Source organism: Cetorhinus maximus, chromosome 7, assembly GCF_964194155.1.
Source record: "Cetorhinus maximus chromosome 7, sCetMax3.hap1.1, whole genome shotgun sequence".
NCBI classification, from domain to species: Eukaryota; Metazoa; Chordata; class Chondrichthyes; order Lamniformes; family Cetorhinidae; genus Cetorhinus; species Cetorhinus maximus.
The window spans coordinates 41,405,943-41,424,229 of record NC_135885.1 but is presented as its reverse complement, the minus strand read 5'-3'; the positions used below and the strand labels follow the sequence as shown (position 1 = coordinate 41,424,229).

The 18,287-nt window shown below is 40.4% G+C and overlaps 1 protein-coding gene across 3 annotated transcripts in view; it reads left to right on the top strand.

Moving 5' to 3' along the window:
- The first annotated feature begins 677 nt into the window (after positions 1 to 677).
- pan3 (poly(A) specific ribonuclease subunit PAN3) overlaps positions 678 to 18,287 on the top strand; it is a 201,037-nt gene continuing 183,427 nt past the window's right edge. Inside the window, exons 1-2 of one of the 3 annotated variants that reach the window (XM_078545379.1) lie at positions 678 to 1,584; positions 5,510 to 5,628. In XM_078545379.1, the coding sequence (XP_078401505.1) occupies positions 1,227 to 1,584; positions 5,510 to 5,628 (477 nt within the window). In that variant the 5' untranslated portion in view covers positions 678 to 1,226. The remainder of the gene's footprint in view (positions 1,585 to 5,509; positions 5,629 to 18,287) is intronic. The other 2 variants (XM_078545380.1, XM_078545378.1) reach the window with 2 other exon arrangements.

Sequence of the window (18,287 nt, the reverse complement as noted above, 5' to 3'; positions counted from 1 at the left end):
TTATCCTCATGTCACCATTGCTGCTTTTGCCAATCATCTAAAATCGGTGTCCTCTGGTTCTCGATCCATCCGTAATGGGAATGACTTCTATATACTGTCTGGATAGACCCCTCATGAATGCTTGACCAACCATCATGAAATAATATAAGGGACACTTTGACCATGGGACGTGGGAGGGCAAGGATGCTGGTGAACATCATTAACAGTGGGGTGGGGGTAGGTGTTGTTAGAGCATGCTTACAAAAAGAGGCAAAGGCAAGAGGAGACTCCCAGGCTCAGTCTGCCATAGTATATAATGTAGTCAGTAGTTTTAATATAGTCATAATATATAATACACTATATGTTATATAATATACAGTTTCGCATAGGCTGCTCTAGAAATAAAGGACAGACGGTCAAAATAAAGGGGCAAATCCTTAAAATACGGGACAGTTGGTCACCCTTGACTGACACCCCAAATAATTGCTGGACTAGAATTCTTTTCGCTTTATACCTCTTGTATTTTTTTCTGCCTGCGTGTATTTTTTAAAAAAAATGACAACACGAGCTGATTGGGGAGAAACATTCTGATAGGGATGTAATCAGTAGGCGCAGACACATGTTTTGCGAGGTGTGGAGGGAGAAAGCTGAAAGGAGGAAGCAGAAGCAGAAGCAGCAGCAGCTGACACCCAGGCACGACGTCCTCTCTCTCGCTTCACATTTGTTTTGATTCCTTGGGCGCCCAGAATGCGCCAAGGCTGCGCATGCGCACTGAGGCGCCAGCTGGCTGCTCGGCGGAGGCCGCTTCCAGCCGAAAAAAAACAAGGAGGGAAAAAAAAAACTTGTAGCTGCGGTCGGAGCGGCTCCCACCATCGGCAGAAATAAACACCACCGCTCAGGAGCCTGAGCCTAACCCGATTAACCTCCCTTCCCCCCACCTTCACCCCGATCGAGTGACGGAGACGGGTGCACCGGGGCCTATCTATTATTTTCGGTGTGTTTTTTTTGTGTTGTGTGTGTATATGTGTGTGTTTTTTTCCCCCCCTTCTCCCGCACCCACCCGCCCCGCTCCTTTTCCTTCCAATGTTGTTCTCCTTCTCCGCCTCGGCTCACGGATTTGAATTGTGGGAGAAGCAGCGAGGCCGGAGCCGGACCTGGACCTGCGGCTCTGCACCTCCGGCTGTGCCTGCAGTGAGCCGCCGGCGTTGAAGGTGGCTTTCTCCAGCCTTTTCCCGTCTCCGCCTGCCATGAACGGTGGCGGCGGGGCGCTGCCGGGCGGGGTCTCCAAGGTGAAGTACTGCCGTTACTACGCCAAGGACAAGACCTGTTTCTACGGCGACGAGTGTCAGTTCCTGCACGAGGATCCCAACAATGGCGCCGCTTCCGCGAGCCTCGGTCTTGTCGTCAATAACAACCACCCGGGACTGGGAGTCGGGGCGGCCGCGGCTGCGCCGGGAGCCGGAGGCGGCGGTGGTGGAGGAGGAGCTGCCGGCGGAGTGGGTGGTGGCGGCGGCGGCGGCGGAGGCGGAGGGGGAGGATATCCACACGGAGGGCCCAAGAAAAACGAACTCGGCAGCCTGGTGGAACCCGGGCAGCTGCTCACCAGTGAGTGTGTGTTGTTGGATATATTTCAGTCCGTTTATTAAAACCAGTCCCTAAGGTGCCGGCGTCTCGAAGGAGACGCTGTTGCCCGATGCAAATACACTTGCTTCCCCCCTTTTTTTCCCACTCCTACAAAGGAAACAGCAGTTTGCTTGTCAAGTGGACCCGGAAGAGTAGATGTCTTAAAACAAAAAAAACACGGACGGGCAGTACCACTGTCATCTTTGGCCGATCCTCATTAAAATATGTTCTGGAAAAGAGTGACTTGTCATGGGATGTAGATACTTTTTCTTAAATTAAACCTCTATGGTGACAGACTTAGCATCTTTTTAAGAGCACACTGTTGAACTGGGCGAGACAGCAGTACTAATTAAATCCCGAATTGTAACGCTTTTTGGTGTAGTTGGTTCACACAAGTGTACACATGCATTTGTTTATTTTCGGGATCAGTGCTTTATAGTACATGAATTGGGCTCCAAATATGCTGAATGGATAGAAGAACTTTAATAGTTCAATCTGACAGACTTTAAAATTGAGTGTTTCAGTGTACATTTAGCACCCTCAATGCAAAAGAAAATTCCTTGCCATTGCACAGAAGCGAGATTGAAACAGACTTTAAACCAAGGAAAGAGATTGGTAAAGATCACCAAAATCCGAGTCAGAGGTGGGCTTTGAGGACAGGAAGCAGATGGACATTTGCACATATAGTGTAGCCACCAGTGGTGCTGTGAAAGGAAGTGGAGGTGTGTAGTGTACACAAGTGGCTGGAATCTGGACCAGGTTAGCAATTTTTTAATTAGCTAACTTGTTTTGATCTCTGATTATGTTTGTGCAAAATTGCTTTCAGAAAGATAAGAAAAACTTGCCTGAAAAGTAACATTTTAAAGTTATCCTTATTTAATCTAGCCACAGCACGTGAGTGTTCTTTACATGTTATGACACTATTATGTTTTTCTACTTGGATGAGTTTAATACTTATTTGATGAACTGGATTTAAATTAATTGAATTGATTCTGTAACCAATAGTAAAGAACTTGGGGCACTACCTGGTCACAGAAATAAAGTACAATAAGCTATGTGCTGGTCACAGAAATAAAGCACAACAAGCTGTGTGATAAAGTTACTGATTACATGTCAATGTAATTGAAAGTGATTTAGACATCTGAAATATAGGAATAGGCTATTCAGTCCTGAAGTTTGTTCCACTACTGAATTCAATCATGGCGAATATGAACTTCCACTCCAATAACCTGCGGTTGATCCATACCCTCGCTAATAAAAATATGTTGATCTCAGTCTTGAAATTTCAGTTGGCGTAGAATCCATAGCCTATTGAGGGAGAAAATTCCACATTTCCACTACTCTTTGCATGGAAAAATGCCTCCTAATTTCACTCCAAATAGTGCAGCTCTAATTTTATGATGATGTCAATTTTTCTGGATTCCTGCACCAGAGGAACTAGATTCCCTGTACTGTTATCAAATCCTTTTTAGTGTTTTAAATATCTGTTAGATCACCGCTCAACCTGCTACGATGGAGTGGTGGAAGCAAATAGTGTAGTAGTATTTAAGGGGAAATTAGATGAGCATACAAGGGAGAAGGGAATATTTACGATGGGAGATTTAGGTGTGAAAAGATGGGAGGAGGCTCTAGTGGAACATAAACACCGGCATGGACTGGTTGGACGGAATAGCTTGTTTCTGTGCCATATATCCTGTCGTACTTTCAAAGCAAGGAATTCAAGTTACAATTATACAACCTGTCCTGTTAACTTAACCCTTTTAAAAACATTATAGTAAATCTATGCTTCTTAAAGGCATATGTTTTCTGAGGTGCCCATATTGGATGCAGTACTCTCGAGGGGCATGACCAGGCCACTACAAATGAAGCAAAACTTCTCCCCCTTTTTCTAGCCCTTTTAGATCGGAACATAGGAGCAGGAGTAGGCCTTTCAGCCCCTTGAACTTGCTCTGCCATTCAACTAGATCTTGGCTGATCATCTACCTCAACACCATTTTCCTGCGCTATCCCCATATCCCTTGACGTCATTAGTATCTAGAAATCTATCGATCTCTGTTTTGAACATACCCAATGACTGAGCTTCCACAGCCCTCTGGGGAAGAGAATTCCAAAGATTTTCTACCCTCTGAGTGAAGAAATTCCTCCTCATCTCAGTCCTAAATGTCTTGCCGCTTATTCTGAGACCATTTCTTCTGGTTCAAGACTCACCCCCGGCTCTCACCCCAGCTAAGGGAAACATCCTTCCTGTGTCTACCCTGTCTAACCCCTTAAGAATTTTAAGTTTCAATGAGATCACCTCTTATTCTTCTAAACTCTATAGAATAAAGGCCCAGTCTCCTCATAGGACAATCCCGTATTCCCAGGTGAACCTCTGCTGCACTCCCATTGTGGCAAGTATATCCTTCCTTTGGTAAGGGGACCAAAACTGTACGCAGCACTCCAGGTGTGGTCTAACCAAGGTTCTATACAAATGAAGCAAGACACATTTACTCCTGTACTCAAATCCTCTTGCGATAAAAGCCAACATACAATTTGCCTTCATAATTGCTTGCTGCACCTGCAAAGAACTGCACCATGTAAATGGGGCATTAGCCAATTCTCATGACAATGTTTAAAGTGGGAAACCTGGGGACATCTCGAAATTATGGGCAAAATATTTCTTGAGGGATAGAATTGAAAGCAGAGAATTTATGTTAAACTTATATAGAATCTTGGTTAGGCTATAATAGAAGTAGCGTGATTGGTTCTGTTCATCATATTATAAAAATAATATGGAGACACAGGAGAGGGTGCAACATAGATATTTTTAGAGTGATAGCAGAACTGACCAGTTATATCTCAGGAAAGATTCAACACACTGATGTTCATTTCACTAGAAAACCAAGGGGTCAGCTGATAGATCTTCAAGGTTATGAAAGGATTTAACAGGATAAATGTATAGAAAATGTTGCCACTTATGGGTGAGACCAGAACTCGGGGCCATAACTATAAGGTAGTCACTAATAAACCCAATAGTGAATTCAGGAGAAATTTCTTTATTCAGATAGTGATTAGAATGTGGAACTCTACCAGAGGAAGTACAAGGCAGTTGAGGCAAAAAACATAATGAACCTAAGGAGAAACTAGATAAGTACACGTGAGAGAAAGAATATGTTGAAAGGGTTAGATGAAATAAGGTGGGAAGAAGCTTGCATAGAGGTTAAACATGGGCATTGACCTGTTGAACCAAATTGTCTATTTATGCACTGAAAATGCTGTGTAATATTATGTAATTCCATTAGCCTTTTTGCTTGCTTTTTGTACCTGTGAGCCAGCTTTTGTGATTTATGTATCTTGTTGCAAAAATCTTTTTGCTGCTCCTCCGTTTGAGAAAGTATAAGAAGTAGCTTAAAACGATAAAGATAATGGTATTAGCAAAACAACCTAGGGTATATTATGACAATTTATTTCCACACTGCATTTCAACTTAAGATATATGCTAAGAAAATGTTATCATGTCTAGATGGGTCCAGTAGTGTGGTGGTAGTAGTGGTACTGGCCGGTTGTGATTTTGAATTCAATAAATCTGGTCACTCATGAGCTGGCCATGGATTTGTAAAACACTGAAGTAGTTTACTTATGACATTCATTATAAGGGAACCGTACTTCCTACCCAGTCTGATCTACAGTCCCACATCCCATAATTGACTTTTAATGCACTCTGAAGTGGTCTATGAATATTGATTGTGTAAAAACCATTGCAGACCTATGCTTAAGGATGGGCAATAAAAGCCAGTGTTGTCCCAATAACTAGCACAAACTGTTTTCTTTTAATATTAATTGTGTCATTTTGCTTACTTTTTACTGTTTTGATTATGCAGCTGAAAATAATTCTGAAATCTTTCAACTAAGTTACTTTATTTTTCAGTTCCAGGACTGGAAACAGCATTACCAGATAACCTCACCAACTCATACTTCAGCAGCAGCTTTATTGGGGTAAATGGCTTTGGAGGAGGGCCAGCTGAGCCAAAGTACCCGTTGATTCAGGTATTGGAACTTAATTGCCTCTAACTGTATGTATTATAAATTCTGAAAATGACTTTACGGTGTTAAAATAACTAACCCAAATATTACATTAAGTGTGAAGAATGACAGGTGTTTTTCACACATGAATATAACATAGTTTACATATGCTTGAAAGGGCAATGCTGAAGTTCATTTCAAAAAACAGTACACTTCAGTGTGATATCATGGTAGAGTTTCCATTTTGGGCGCAAAATGCATTTGAAATTGCATGGGTTAGGTTACGCTTCAGGTTTCAATTAAAATTAATTTGCTTAATGTTATAATCGGTCACCACGCAAGATCCCCCCAATTTGTTGTGATCCTGGACGAGATACCCCAAATTGTTAACTTCCTGAACTGGACCCCTATTTTGCTAGGCACTCGGCTGAGGAGGAAGGAGCTGGCTTCCCTTCTTTATTCAACCTCTTTGGTTGGTTGCAACAGGGGATCCCTTCCCTTGTGGATACCTTTTCCCAGTCCAAATGTATTTATATTTTAGAAGGAGCCAATTTAACGAGGCTTTCTTGAATCAGAATGAGTTTATTAGTTACTAAAACCTGAGGAAAAAAATAATAAAAATGTAACACACCTACACACAGATTAGAAATGAGGAGTTGAGTCCAAAAATAAAAGTTAAAAAAGATACATGAATCTGTCTTTGGCTTGTCGTGAGGAGTAGATGGTGAAACGTTGCGGCCGTTAAATTGGGTGATTCTGGTAGAACTGGCTTTGGCAGTTGAGCATTTGGTTTGAAGACGCTTGGTTCTGCAGGTTAGCTGAAGGAGCTGTCCTGTTTCCTTTTTGACTGTGGATTTGTTGACTAGCTCCCAGCAACAGAGTGACACTTATTTTCACCTGCAAGTTGCCTCGTTGATGTTCTTCAGCTGTTCCACAGCACACTAGCACACCAGAACTCGAACACCATAACTAGTGCACACATACTAGGTTTGCAGCTGGCTTTTAACCCCCTTTCTTGTGCATTCCTGGAAGGGAAAAACAAACATGCCTTTTGCCCAGAATCTGCTTTCTTTCAACTCAGATCATTTCCACATTTTGAGATATAATTCAACAGGAGATGGTTTCCACTGAGATGGTAATCAGTCTCCATTAAAGTTCAGTTTTTGTTTTGCATTGCATCTCTTCCTTTGAAGTGTCTCTGTCTGAAGTAGGACTTGATACCTTTTAGGTGCAACATTCTGTTCTCTCTGGACTACTCAGTCAAGTGTAATCCATATAGGAATTTTCCAGAAAGTGGTTTCTTTACAGTCTCGGACAGTTTTTGCTTGTACGTCTTTTTTTTTAAAAAAACACGTCTTCCTTTAAAAAAAGTCCAATATGTCTGTAAGTAATTTAGGCTGTGACCCACTGTCATGACAATAATCGCCCAAACAAAATCTTCCATGATCCAATGTAATCAGGCACTGTAATGGAATGTAATTATTTATGTTAACCTGGTGTAGCTTTATTATTAAAAGCTGAAAATTGTGTTTTTTTAAAATTCATTTTGTTGTGTGTGCACCGCTGACAAGACCAGCATTTATTGCCCATCCCTAATTGCCCTTGAGCACACCATATTGAAAACACTGCAGCCCATAAAGTGTAGGTACACCCACAGTGCTGTTAGGTGGGGAGCTCCAGGATTTTGACCTAGCGACAGTGAAGGAAAAGCAATATATTTTCACGTCAAGATGGTTTGTGGAATAAAACTCCCCTTTCTCACCTGCTCCCATGTAGCCCAAATCGGATAAGCAGTGGCAGGTTTCCTTTCCTGAAAACATCATTCATCCTGTTGGGTTTTTACAGTAGTCGATGGCTTATCTGGTGACAATCCCTATTTGTCAAAAATCTATCTGTCTCGGCCTTAAATGTGTTCAACAATGGAGTGTCCACAAAAGCGCTGGGGTAGAGGATTCCTAAGATTCACAACCCTTTGAGTGAAGAAATTTCTCCTCATCTCAGACCTAATTGATCAGTCCCTTATCCTGAGACATTGTCCCTCTTCTAGATTCCCCAACCAGGGGAAACATCCCTGTTTCCAGGGATGAAGGATTAAAGTTACATGGATTAAATTGGAGAAGCTAGGGTTGAATAGATAGATGTGCTTAGAATCACAAAAGGTTTAGATAAAGTAAATTAAATAAAAACTTTTCAATGGTTGGAGGGTGCTAATGAGAGAGCACGGATATAGGGTGATTGGCAAAAAAAACAAGTGATGGGAGGAAGACCTTTTTTACACACTGAGTGGTTAGGATTTGGAATGCACTGTCTAATAGTGTGGTGGAAGCAGATTCAGTCATAGCCTTCAAAAAAGAATTGGATAAATACTTGAGGAAAAAATTGCAGCATGGGGAAAGAGCAAGGGAGGAGAGACTAAGTGGGTCACTCTTTGAAAGAGACAGTGTAGGTTGAGTGGGTCAGTGGCCTCCTCCTGTGCTGTACTATGCTATGATTCTAATAGCGATATTTAAAATTTAGGTGTTTTGACAGGAAGTAGGAGGAAATGGTTTCCTCTGGCAAATGGGTTGATAACTAGTGATAACGAGATGACTAGATAACACAGTAATATTTTTCATAGTGTTATAATGATTTGGTGCACACTTCCTGAAAGGGTGTTAGAAACATTTCATAGGAAATTTCAAAATAACTTTTAGACATGCTGTTGAGGAGAACTAACTGGCAGGGCGAGAGGTAAGAGCTGAGGTGTAGGATTAAATTGGATAGTTCTTTTAAAGACCCAGCACAGGCATCACAGACTGAATGTCCTCATTCTGTGCTGCAAGTGTTATTTAGAAAAGAAATCCTTTTCAAGATAATTTTCTAATAGCCTATGGTAGACGGTCTGAGGCACTGGTCACAATCACAAGTCTCTTTTTTTCCCCCTCCCCACCGCTATTGCCAGGACTCAGATGGTTTTTTTCACTGGTGGGTCCTGCCTGCAAACTGACAACATTTACCATTGGCACTTAAATAGTATAATCGCTTAGAGACGGAAATTACTGACTACGATAGGACTGATGTGACAAACTCTCTGATCCCTCTAAAACCAGTCTTTGTGAATTGACTACTTTTGCTCAGCTATTCTCTGTGCAGAGTGGGAATATCGCAGGCTGGGGACAAGCTGTCAGTCTTAGACTGCGGACGAATAGGGGATGCCTCATCTCAGTCTGTCCAGGACAAGTTTCCAATCCTAGCTCCAAATCCACAGCTAATGTTGGAGAATCACAACAGGTCAGTGAGCTTCTGAGAGGGAGATGGAACTGGTGCAGTGTCCACTGGGAACATTAAACTGACTTTTCTCTTTCATGCACTGATAAACACTTTATGCATTCCAGCATTTACTATTTCATTTCTATTACTCCTTGACCACCCAAAGTTTAGCTAGTCTGGAGTCATAAACAAATGAGAAGTCCCCCCCCAAGAAAAACACAAACAGTGTAATTTCTCCCTCTCCAAACTGTTTGATTTTGTTTTTTGCTTTTGGAAAGTGGTTGACACAGCAGCATTTATTTCCTCCTCCTAGTTGCCCCAAGGGCACTGTAGGTCAAACAGATAGTTTGAGAGTAGAATTGCATGTAGCCCAAATCGGATAAGCAGTGGCAGGTTTCCTTCCCTGAAAACATCATTCATCCTGTTGGGTTTTTTACAGTAGTCGATGGCTTATCTGGTGTCAGTCCAGAAATTTAACATGTTGATTAAATTCAACTTGATAACTTGCTGTGATGAGTTTGGAACTTGACAACTCACCCAATACCATAACCACCATGCGATGTAAATGTCCCTTTGTTATCGGTAAAAGGACCAATTCCTTCAAATCATTAAGCATTGTGTCTCACAATCCTGCATTATCGCTTCCAAACAGATCAGTTGTAAAATTAAGATTTGCATTCATGTATTTTTCACAACCACAGGATATCCCAAAGCACTTCACAACCAATGAAGTACTTCTGAAGTGTGGTAACTCAGGAAACACTGCAGCCAATTTGTGCACAGCTAGCTCCCGTAAACAGCAGCATGATAAGTATTGTCCAGGATATATCTTAGCAATCTTATTTCTTTAATTGAGTTTTTAACCAATTTCATATTAAATCTCAACAATTTGAGTTGTACCCAATAGTAGAAACAGAAATTTACAACAGAAAAGGGCTAAATTCAAAGATTGAATGTTATGAGTGATTGAGAATTGTTATGTTTTCTCACAAGTGCTTAAATGCCCCCGGTATATGGTTAAAGCTTTTTTTTTATATCGCCATACCTCAGCTCCTCTGTGAACTTATACCTTCATGCTTTTGACAACTGGAGACTCCCTCAGTGTTCTCATAGGCAGTCTCCCATCCTACACCCTCTGTAAACTTCAGTACATTCATAATTCTGCTTCCTAGATCATAACCCACACCAAATCTCACTTGCACATCACCCCTCTCTAAGTAGTCCTTGGCACCACAGATTTGAAGTTCTTATCCTTATGTTTGAACCTTTTCCTGGCCTTGCCCCTGTGATACATAAAATAATGTCTAGGATACAGAAAGCAAAGGGTAGGAGTAAATAGTAGAAGTTTCAAGAGGTTGCTTCTTGAGGAAAGACACTGCTAGTGTTGTCAACAGCAACATGACTTTGCATTTATGTAATGTAGAAAAATGTCCCAAAGCACTTCACAGTGGCATAATGGAAAAATGGATATTGAGCCAAAGAAGGAGATAATGAAAGGTATGGCCAAAGAGGTCAATAAAGAGGTTGGTTTTAAAGAAGATTTTTGAGATGTGAATCCATGAAACAGAGTTCAGGCAAAGTTGGTGGGGGTGGGTAGGTGGGAGGGGTGGTGGATGTTCGGGGTGGAGTGGGTGGGTAGTGGAGTCTACGTTATAATGCTGGTGGAGGTTACAGAGTGATGATATTATTGACATGGCCATGAAAATATTTAAGCATGAGGATGGGAATTTTAAATGTGAGGCATTGGGGAAAGGAAAGCCGATGCTGCTCATTGAGGATAGGGTCCAGCAGGACCTAGTGTGGGATAGGATATGGGCAGTCGAGTTATGTATGAGTTCAAGTTTACGGATGGTGTAGCGTGAGAGGCAAGCAGGGAGAGTTTTGGAATTGTGACTGGAAATGACAAAAGTGGGGATTAGGGTTTGGGCAGCAGATTGACTGAAGAAAGGTTGATGGCAGGCGATTGTTTGGGGTAGAAGTAGGTGATTTTTGTTATGAAGATAATGGAATGATATGGATAAATAAAAGTGAGGATAAACGTGAATCTAAAGAAAATATATATATGCAAAGGACATAACTAATAAAGGAGAGGATACCAGGAGGGAATATGAGTCTAGGGAATAGTCTAAAAAAAAATTTGGTGTGGAGAGAAGTTAAATATAAAATGAAATTATCAAAGGTATCTGTCATGAAGCTATTAATGTATACAATATTTGGGAAAATATTTTTCTTTTAAAATAGAGGTTTAGTCTGCAGGTGTGTCTTGATTGGATTAAAGTCAACTAGTCTGGGTGCTTTGATATATACTAGTTTGAGTTGTAAACAGAGAGGTAGAGTGTATTTGCATTTTTTGAATAGTGCATTCAAGAAGTAGGGTGAAAACTGACGCCTTTCTAGCAGCTACCAAGCAGTACTAATAAAGTTGGTACTATGAAATGGGTTTCATTGTTAAAAGGTGAAGTTCAAAGAGGTTGTTGATACAATGAGAATTAACATTCAATGGGGTTGGTAGGTATAACTTCCGTAGTTTTTGGGTGTGCAGGGCAGAGGCAATGTGAGATCAAAAGGCCTCCGATTGGCTCCACAGCAATCAAAGTGAAAGAACCTCATTTTGAATTCGTAAGGTAAAAATGCTTTGCCTGATGTCTAGTTAAGTCTATTGGTTGCTGTTGCCTTAATGGAGATTAGTTTGGGAACTTGTCAAAAGTTATGATAGTAATTTGTAGCCATGTGAATATATATTTTTAACCTGTGTAAATTAATAGAATGTTTCAATTAGTTTAATGTAAAACCTCAAGAACTGATGGTCTGATTCCTGAATTTAGAGTTACATCTCAAACATAATACTTAAAATTAGAGGTTATGACAGTTGTTTAAAGTTTCCCTCTGGGATTTTTAAATAACTCTGCTTTACCAACTGCATCAGTCATAACAGTATCAAAAGAAATTGTAAACTATGACTATATGATAGACACTTAAATGACAGAAGTGGAATCAAGATATGGACAGGGCCACGCAGAGATGTGCAAGATAAACTCATGAGATTGTTCTGAAATGACGGGGATGCTGATTAGATACTTTGCCTTAGTTTTCAGTGAAGAGGTTATCAAAGAAGCACTTCAGCAGCAGAAGGCAAGTGGGATATTACAACTGTTAAAATAGAAAGAGAAACTTGACAAACTAGCCAAGTCTAAGGAGAACAAGACCATGGGTCCAAATGGATTGCATCATTGATACTCAAAATAAACTAGGGGGGAGGTAGCAGAGGCACTAGTGTAATATAGAATCTCAGTAGCAAAAGGAATAGTAGTGAACAGCAAATGTAATTCCTATCTTGATAAAGAAAGGTAATATTAACAGAGCCCCATACCACCCAGCACATCCCAAACCACTTAAAAGCCTATGAAGTACTTTAGAAATATAACCAATATTGGAAAAGAAGAACATATGAAGCCTCTTACTGGAATATAGGAACGTAAGAAATAGAAGCAAAAGGTACAAAGTAATAGAAATTAATGGAACAGATATCCATGGCTGTGACCAGATTGCCAACATTTGGAAAAGAGCCCAAATGAAGATTAATCGGCAAGTCATAAATGTGGAATTAAAAGTCTTGTAGAAACACAGGGTTGCTTAAAAGAAATTAATCCCACATATATTTAGTAGAAAATACATAATCTTATGTAGTGTAAAAATGAACAGCCCTGACGCTTCAATAGTGCTACCGGAAGATATATGACCCAGTGTTACCAAATCCCATACTGGTACCTGGCCTGTATAAGATTAGCTGAGAAACATTCAAATGCACATACACATACCTCGTTGATCCAACTTTGCTGTTCACTATAAGATTATGGCTGATCTTTGACCTTAACTCCACTTTACCACCCAATCCCCATATCTCTTGATTCCCTTAGATTCCAAGAATCCCCCAATCTCAGCCTAGAAAGTATGCAACGACTGGGTCCTTGCAACCCTGAGTGAAGATGTTCTTCTCATCTCATTCCTAAATGGCTGACCCCTTATCCTGATGCTATGCCCCCTAGTTCCAGACTGTCCAGCCAGGGGAAAAGGCATCTTTGTACCTACCCTGCCAAGCCTTCTCATGAATGTGTGTGTTTCAATGCGATCACCTCTCATTCTTTGATATTCCAGAGAATGTAGGTCAAATCTACTTGACCTCTCTTCATGAAGCCAACCCTCTCTTCCCAGGAATCAACCTAATGAGCCTTCATTGCCCACCCTCAAAGGTAAATATAGGCTTTCTTGGGTACGGAGACCAAAACTGTACACAGTATTCCAAGTCTGGTCTCATCAAAGCCCTATACAGTTGCATCAAGTCTTGCTTACTGTACTCTTCTACTCCAACTTCCTTGCAATTAAGGCTGCCGTGCCATTTGCCTTCTTAATTGCTTGCTGTACCTGTATGTTAACTATGTATTTCATGAACAAGGGCACCCATGCTCCTTTATACCAACATTTAATAGGGTACATTTAAATGGTGAGAAACTGTTTTGGGTTTTCAAAAGGCATTTCATAAGGTGCTGCACAAAAGCTGAAAGGTAAAATAAGACCTCATGAAGTTTTGGAGGATATATTTGCATGGATAGAGGATTAGTTAATGGATGGAAGTCGGAGAGTGGGCATAAACGGAGCTTTTCAAATTGGCAGCAGTGAATAATGAAGTGCTGCAAGGATCAATGCAGGCTTCAGCTATTTGCAATCTATATTAATGACTTAGGTGAAGAGACAGAGAGTAATGTATCCAAGTTTGCTGCTGATACCAAACTAGGTGGAAAGGTAAGCTGTAGGGAGGACACCGAGGCTGCAAAGTGATAAAGACAGGTTTGGTATGTGGGCAACAAGATGGCAGATGGAGTATAATATGGGGAAATGTGAAGTTATTCACTTTGGTCATAAGAATAAAAAGAGAATATTTTTTAAAAGGTGAGAAACTTGTAAGTGTTGATGTTCAAAGAGACTTGGGTGTGCTGGTACAAGGAATGCAGAAAGTTAGCATGTAGGTGCAGCAAGCAATTAGGAAGGCAAGTACTATGTTGGCCTTTATTGCAAGGGGATTGGAGTACAGGAATAAAGAAGTCTTATTGCAGTTGTACAGGGTTTTGGTGAGACCACATCAGGAGTAGTGTGTGCAGTTTTGGTCTGTACATTTATGAAAGGATATGGTTACATTGGAGGCAATGCAGCAAAGCTTCACTAAATTGGTCCCAGGGGTGAGGGGGTTGTCCTATGATCAGAGGCTGAGTAAATTGACCTTGTATTTTCTGGAGTTCAGAAGAATGAGAGACGATCTCATTGAAACCTACAAAATTCTGAAGGGGCTTTATATGGTGGATACTGTGTTATGATATGGTAGCTGGTATTTGCCAGGCTAACCAAATCCACAAGGGAAACTTGGCCACGCTATCACAATGATTTTGCAATTTTTCGTATTTATCACAAGAAGTCTTGTGCACTGAAGTCAGAAGTAATGAGTCCCCTATCACCTTCAGAGATTTTAAGGATTAAATTAAAACATTTATTAAAAAAAGAAGAACAAACTTAAACGCACAAAGATTACAGTTACACTGTTATAACAGTTCCCAAAATTTTTACTTAACCAGACTCCCAACTACACACCCACTTTAAGGCATCAGTCCAAATAGATTCCAAATTTATAAAGTCATCCAGCAATATTACCACAAGCACCCACTGGACAATGGAATTCCAAAGGCTTTTAACACAACAATAAAAACAATTGTTTGGAAATCTGAAACAAAAACAGACAATGCTGGAAAAACCCAGCAGGTCTAACAGCATCTGTGGAGAGAAAAACAGAGTTAACGTTTCGAGTCCATATGACTTCTTCAGAGCTCTGAATAGGAGTCTTACAGACTTGAAATGTTCACTCTGTTTTTCTCTCCACGGATGCTGTTAGATCTGCTGAGCTTTTCCAGCATTTTCTGTTTTTGCTTTTAACACAACTTTGGTTACTGGAACAGCAAACTTCTGCAGGGTGGCTAGAGGCTTTTCCCCAAGTCTGTTTCACACAGTCATCTTTCAAGATCTCACACGGCCACACTACACACAGCCTCCCATCCTTCTTTAAATATATTTCTCTCTTTTTGATCTGCAAATCCCATTGTCTTTAGAAGTTACTTTTCCCAGAGTATAAAAATCTTTTGTGTTATAGCCAGCACTTTTGACAAAAATCAACTTAATAACCTTTCCTTATTTATCTTGCCTGTGTAAACATTTTCTGTGTCCCTTTGAAAATCAAGTACCCTTCTCACTTATCTAAAAATGCAAATTTCATTCACACTGTCTCTGCTGAGACCTCACCTTCTGACTCATCTCCATTTCAAATGCCCGTTTTACACCTCACTTCTTTGATAACTTAAACCTTGCAGTCTAATCGTCTCCAGTTTAATTAAATTAGCCACACACACAGAATCATACACACACATGCACACATAAGCCTGCTTTAAAAATCCCACAATAATATTAAGAAAAATATGATAGCTCCATGACAGCTGAGAGATTGTTTCCATTGGTCGGAGATTCTAAAACACGGGGGCACAGTCTCAGGATAAAGGACCAATCATTTAATACTGAGATGAGGTGAAATTTCTTCACTTAAAGTTTGTGAACCTTTGGAATTCAATACCCCAGAGGATTGTGAATGCTCCGTTGTTGAATACATTTAAGGCTGTGATCGACAGATTTTTGCGCTCTCAGGGAATTGAGGGATATGGGGTGTGGGTGGGAAAATGAAGTTGCAACCCAAAATCAGCCATGATCATATTGAATGGTGGAGCAGGCTCGATGAGCTGTATGCTCTACTCCTGCTCCTATTTCTAATGTTCCTCTGATCAAAGTGAATAACCTCTCATTTCATCACATCGTACTCCATCCACCACCTTCTTGCCCACTCACTTGACTTGTCTATAACCCTTTGCAGACTCCTTGTGTCCTCCTCACATCTTACTTTTCTACCTTGCTTTGAACAGTCAGAAAATTTGGATACATTATTCCCAGCCCCTTCATCTAAGTTATTAGAGATTGCAAATAGCTGAGACCCCAACATTATTCCTTGCAGTCCTAAGTGACAGCCTGCCATTCTGAAAATCACTCTTTTATTCATACTCTGATTTCTGTCCTTCAACTAATCCTCTATTCATTCTAATACGTTATCCCCAATGCCATGAACTGTTGTCTTTTGTAACAACCTTTCATGTAGCACCTTATTGAATACCTTTTGAAAAAAAAATGCACTACACCTGCCAATTTCCCCTTTATCTATCCTGTTAGTTACATCCTCAAAAAACTGGTAGGGAAATCCTGTGAAGCCAGGTTGCCCCAAATTACGATTATCCAAGTGTCCTGTTAAGGATTCCTTGATAATGGATTCCAGCATTTTCCTGAATGACTGTCAGGCTGAGTGGCCTGTAGTTTCTTCTTCCTCCTTTCTTGAATAGCGGTGTTATATTTTCTACCTTCCAACCCACTGGGAACTCTTTTAGAACCCTTGGATGTAGGCCGTCAGATTTTAGCCTCATTAATTTCTCTAGTACTTTTTCTTTACTACTAATGACTTAACATTCCTCTCACTCCTTTGACTCTTGGTTCCTCAATTTTTTAATATGTTGTCTATTGTGAAGGCAGACACACAATATCTATTTAACACCTCTGCTACTTCCTCAATTTTTGCTCTCTAAATCTCTTAAGGAACCCATGTTTACTTTGCTTCTAAGGGACCCACTTTTACTTGAATATTTCGCAATAGGCATGCTAACCTTTGTTTTTCTTGGCTAGTAAATAAGAAACATAGTATCTTATTTAAAAAAAACAATGAACTTGATGGCATTAACTGCAATCGTTTCAGCATTCTAGATTAGTTGCTTTGCTGGTCCTGATTTTTGCATTTTAAGGGCTTGAAGCGTCTTTTTAAGGTGATTTAACCCAGTGAACCTTTCTATTAAAGTTTCTGTTTTTTATTGCCACCAAAAGATTGGAACAGTATTGCTAGTGTTTACAGAAGTTTTTTTCTGTTCCACTGCTGGGTGAGGACATTTGTTGAAAATGGTAGGAGGGCAGGGTGTGTAGTGGGCTAAATTCATCTTTTCTTTGCTGGAATCCTATCCATTCCATTCTGGATGGCAAAAATCCATTGGCTGACAGGGATCGTAAGTACAGCACTTTCAGACTGTTTTACTCCAGTTCCTGGTGGGCATGGTTCTACATCACAAAGCAAGTCTATAATTTTGGATTAGCTGGCACTATTGGAAAAACATCATATTGTTTCAGTGAGTGGTGCTTCATTCTCCATTTAACTTTCCTGTACCTGACTCATTGCTTTGCTGAGTATGTCTGTACTGAATGTGGATAAACAAAAATAAGTGTATAGTAGCAAATTGTCTCACAATCCCATATTTTCTAGAAAGGCAGGCCACCACATATCTAATTCACTCTGCTAGTGCTTTAAAACTGCTAGTCAGAAGGTATCCCAGCAAGAGAGATTTTGTGCAAGAATCTCCTGATGCTGTGTCACACTGGTCCTTGTAGAATTTTCTGTTCTCCTTGTGTTTATCGTACGACACTGGAATTGAGAGTGACAGGTGTACAGCAGTGGGACAGGTAGGCTCTCGGCAAAGTTCGTTTATTCACAGCATCCTGCATCATGCCAGGTATGCTGAATAATAATGTATCATACCTTGATGCCCCTAACTAAAAGTATTAAAGCATAAAATTGGGTAAGGACGAGCAATTAAAATGTACAGTGGGTGTATTTTAATTTGATAACATTTCTAGATTATTTGATGCTCAATGAAATGTGCTTGTCTTTTAAAAGAAAAAAAAAAGCAAAGGTTTTTTTCAACTTACTTTGTTCTGCACCCTTGGAACAGTCACAATTTTTCACCCATGCAGCTTCATTGTTTTATTTATAGGGCAGCTTGCATGCATCTCAGAACAGCGAATGTTCAATCATGTGAAAAGTTGATCCAAAGGTTTAATACTGGTGTGAACTTGGATAGTAGATGTCTTCAGCTTTTAATTTTTTTACACGTATATGTGGGATTCTATAATAATAATGCACGGTTTATGTCCACACTTTTCTGATTGGCTGTTAGGTTGATTTGATAGGTGGAGTCTTGTGTACTCGGAGACATGTGTGCTGTGTAGAAGACTGGAGTGCATGAGACATATTAATTTGAGGGTTACAGAGCAGCTAAATCCAGATATTGTGAAACAGCCTCATTATTATACTTCTATTTGTTTCGAATAATTTAATACTTTTTCCTGGCTGGCCAAATACTCTAGCTGACCAGCCGCACAGGCCTCAAACCAGGCTCCTCAGCTACTACCAAAGCCCCCATAGACAGGAAAGGCCAGAACTGGCCTGATGTGACAATCTCATCTGATTTACTCCTCTC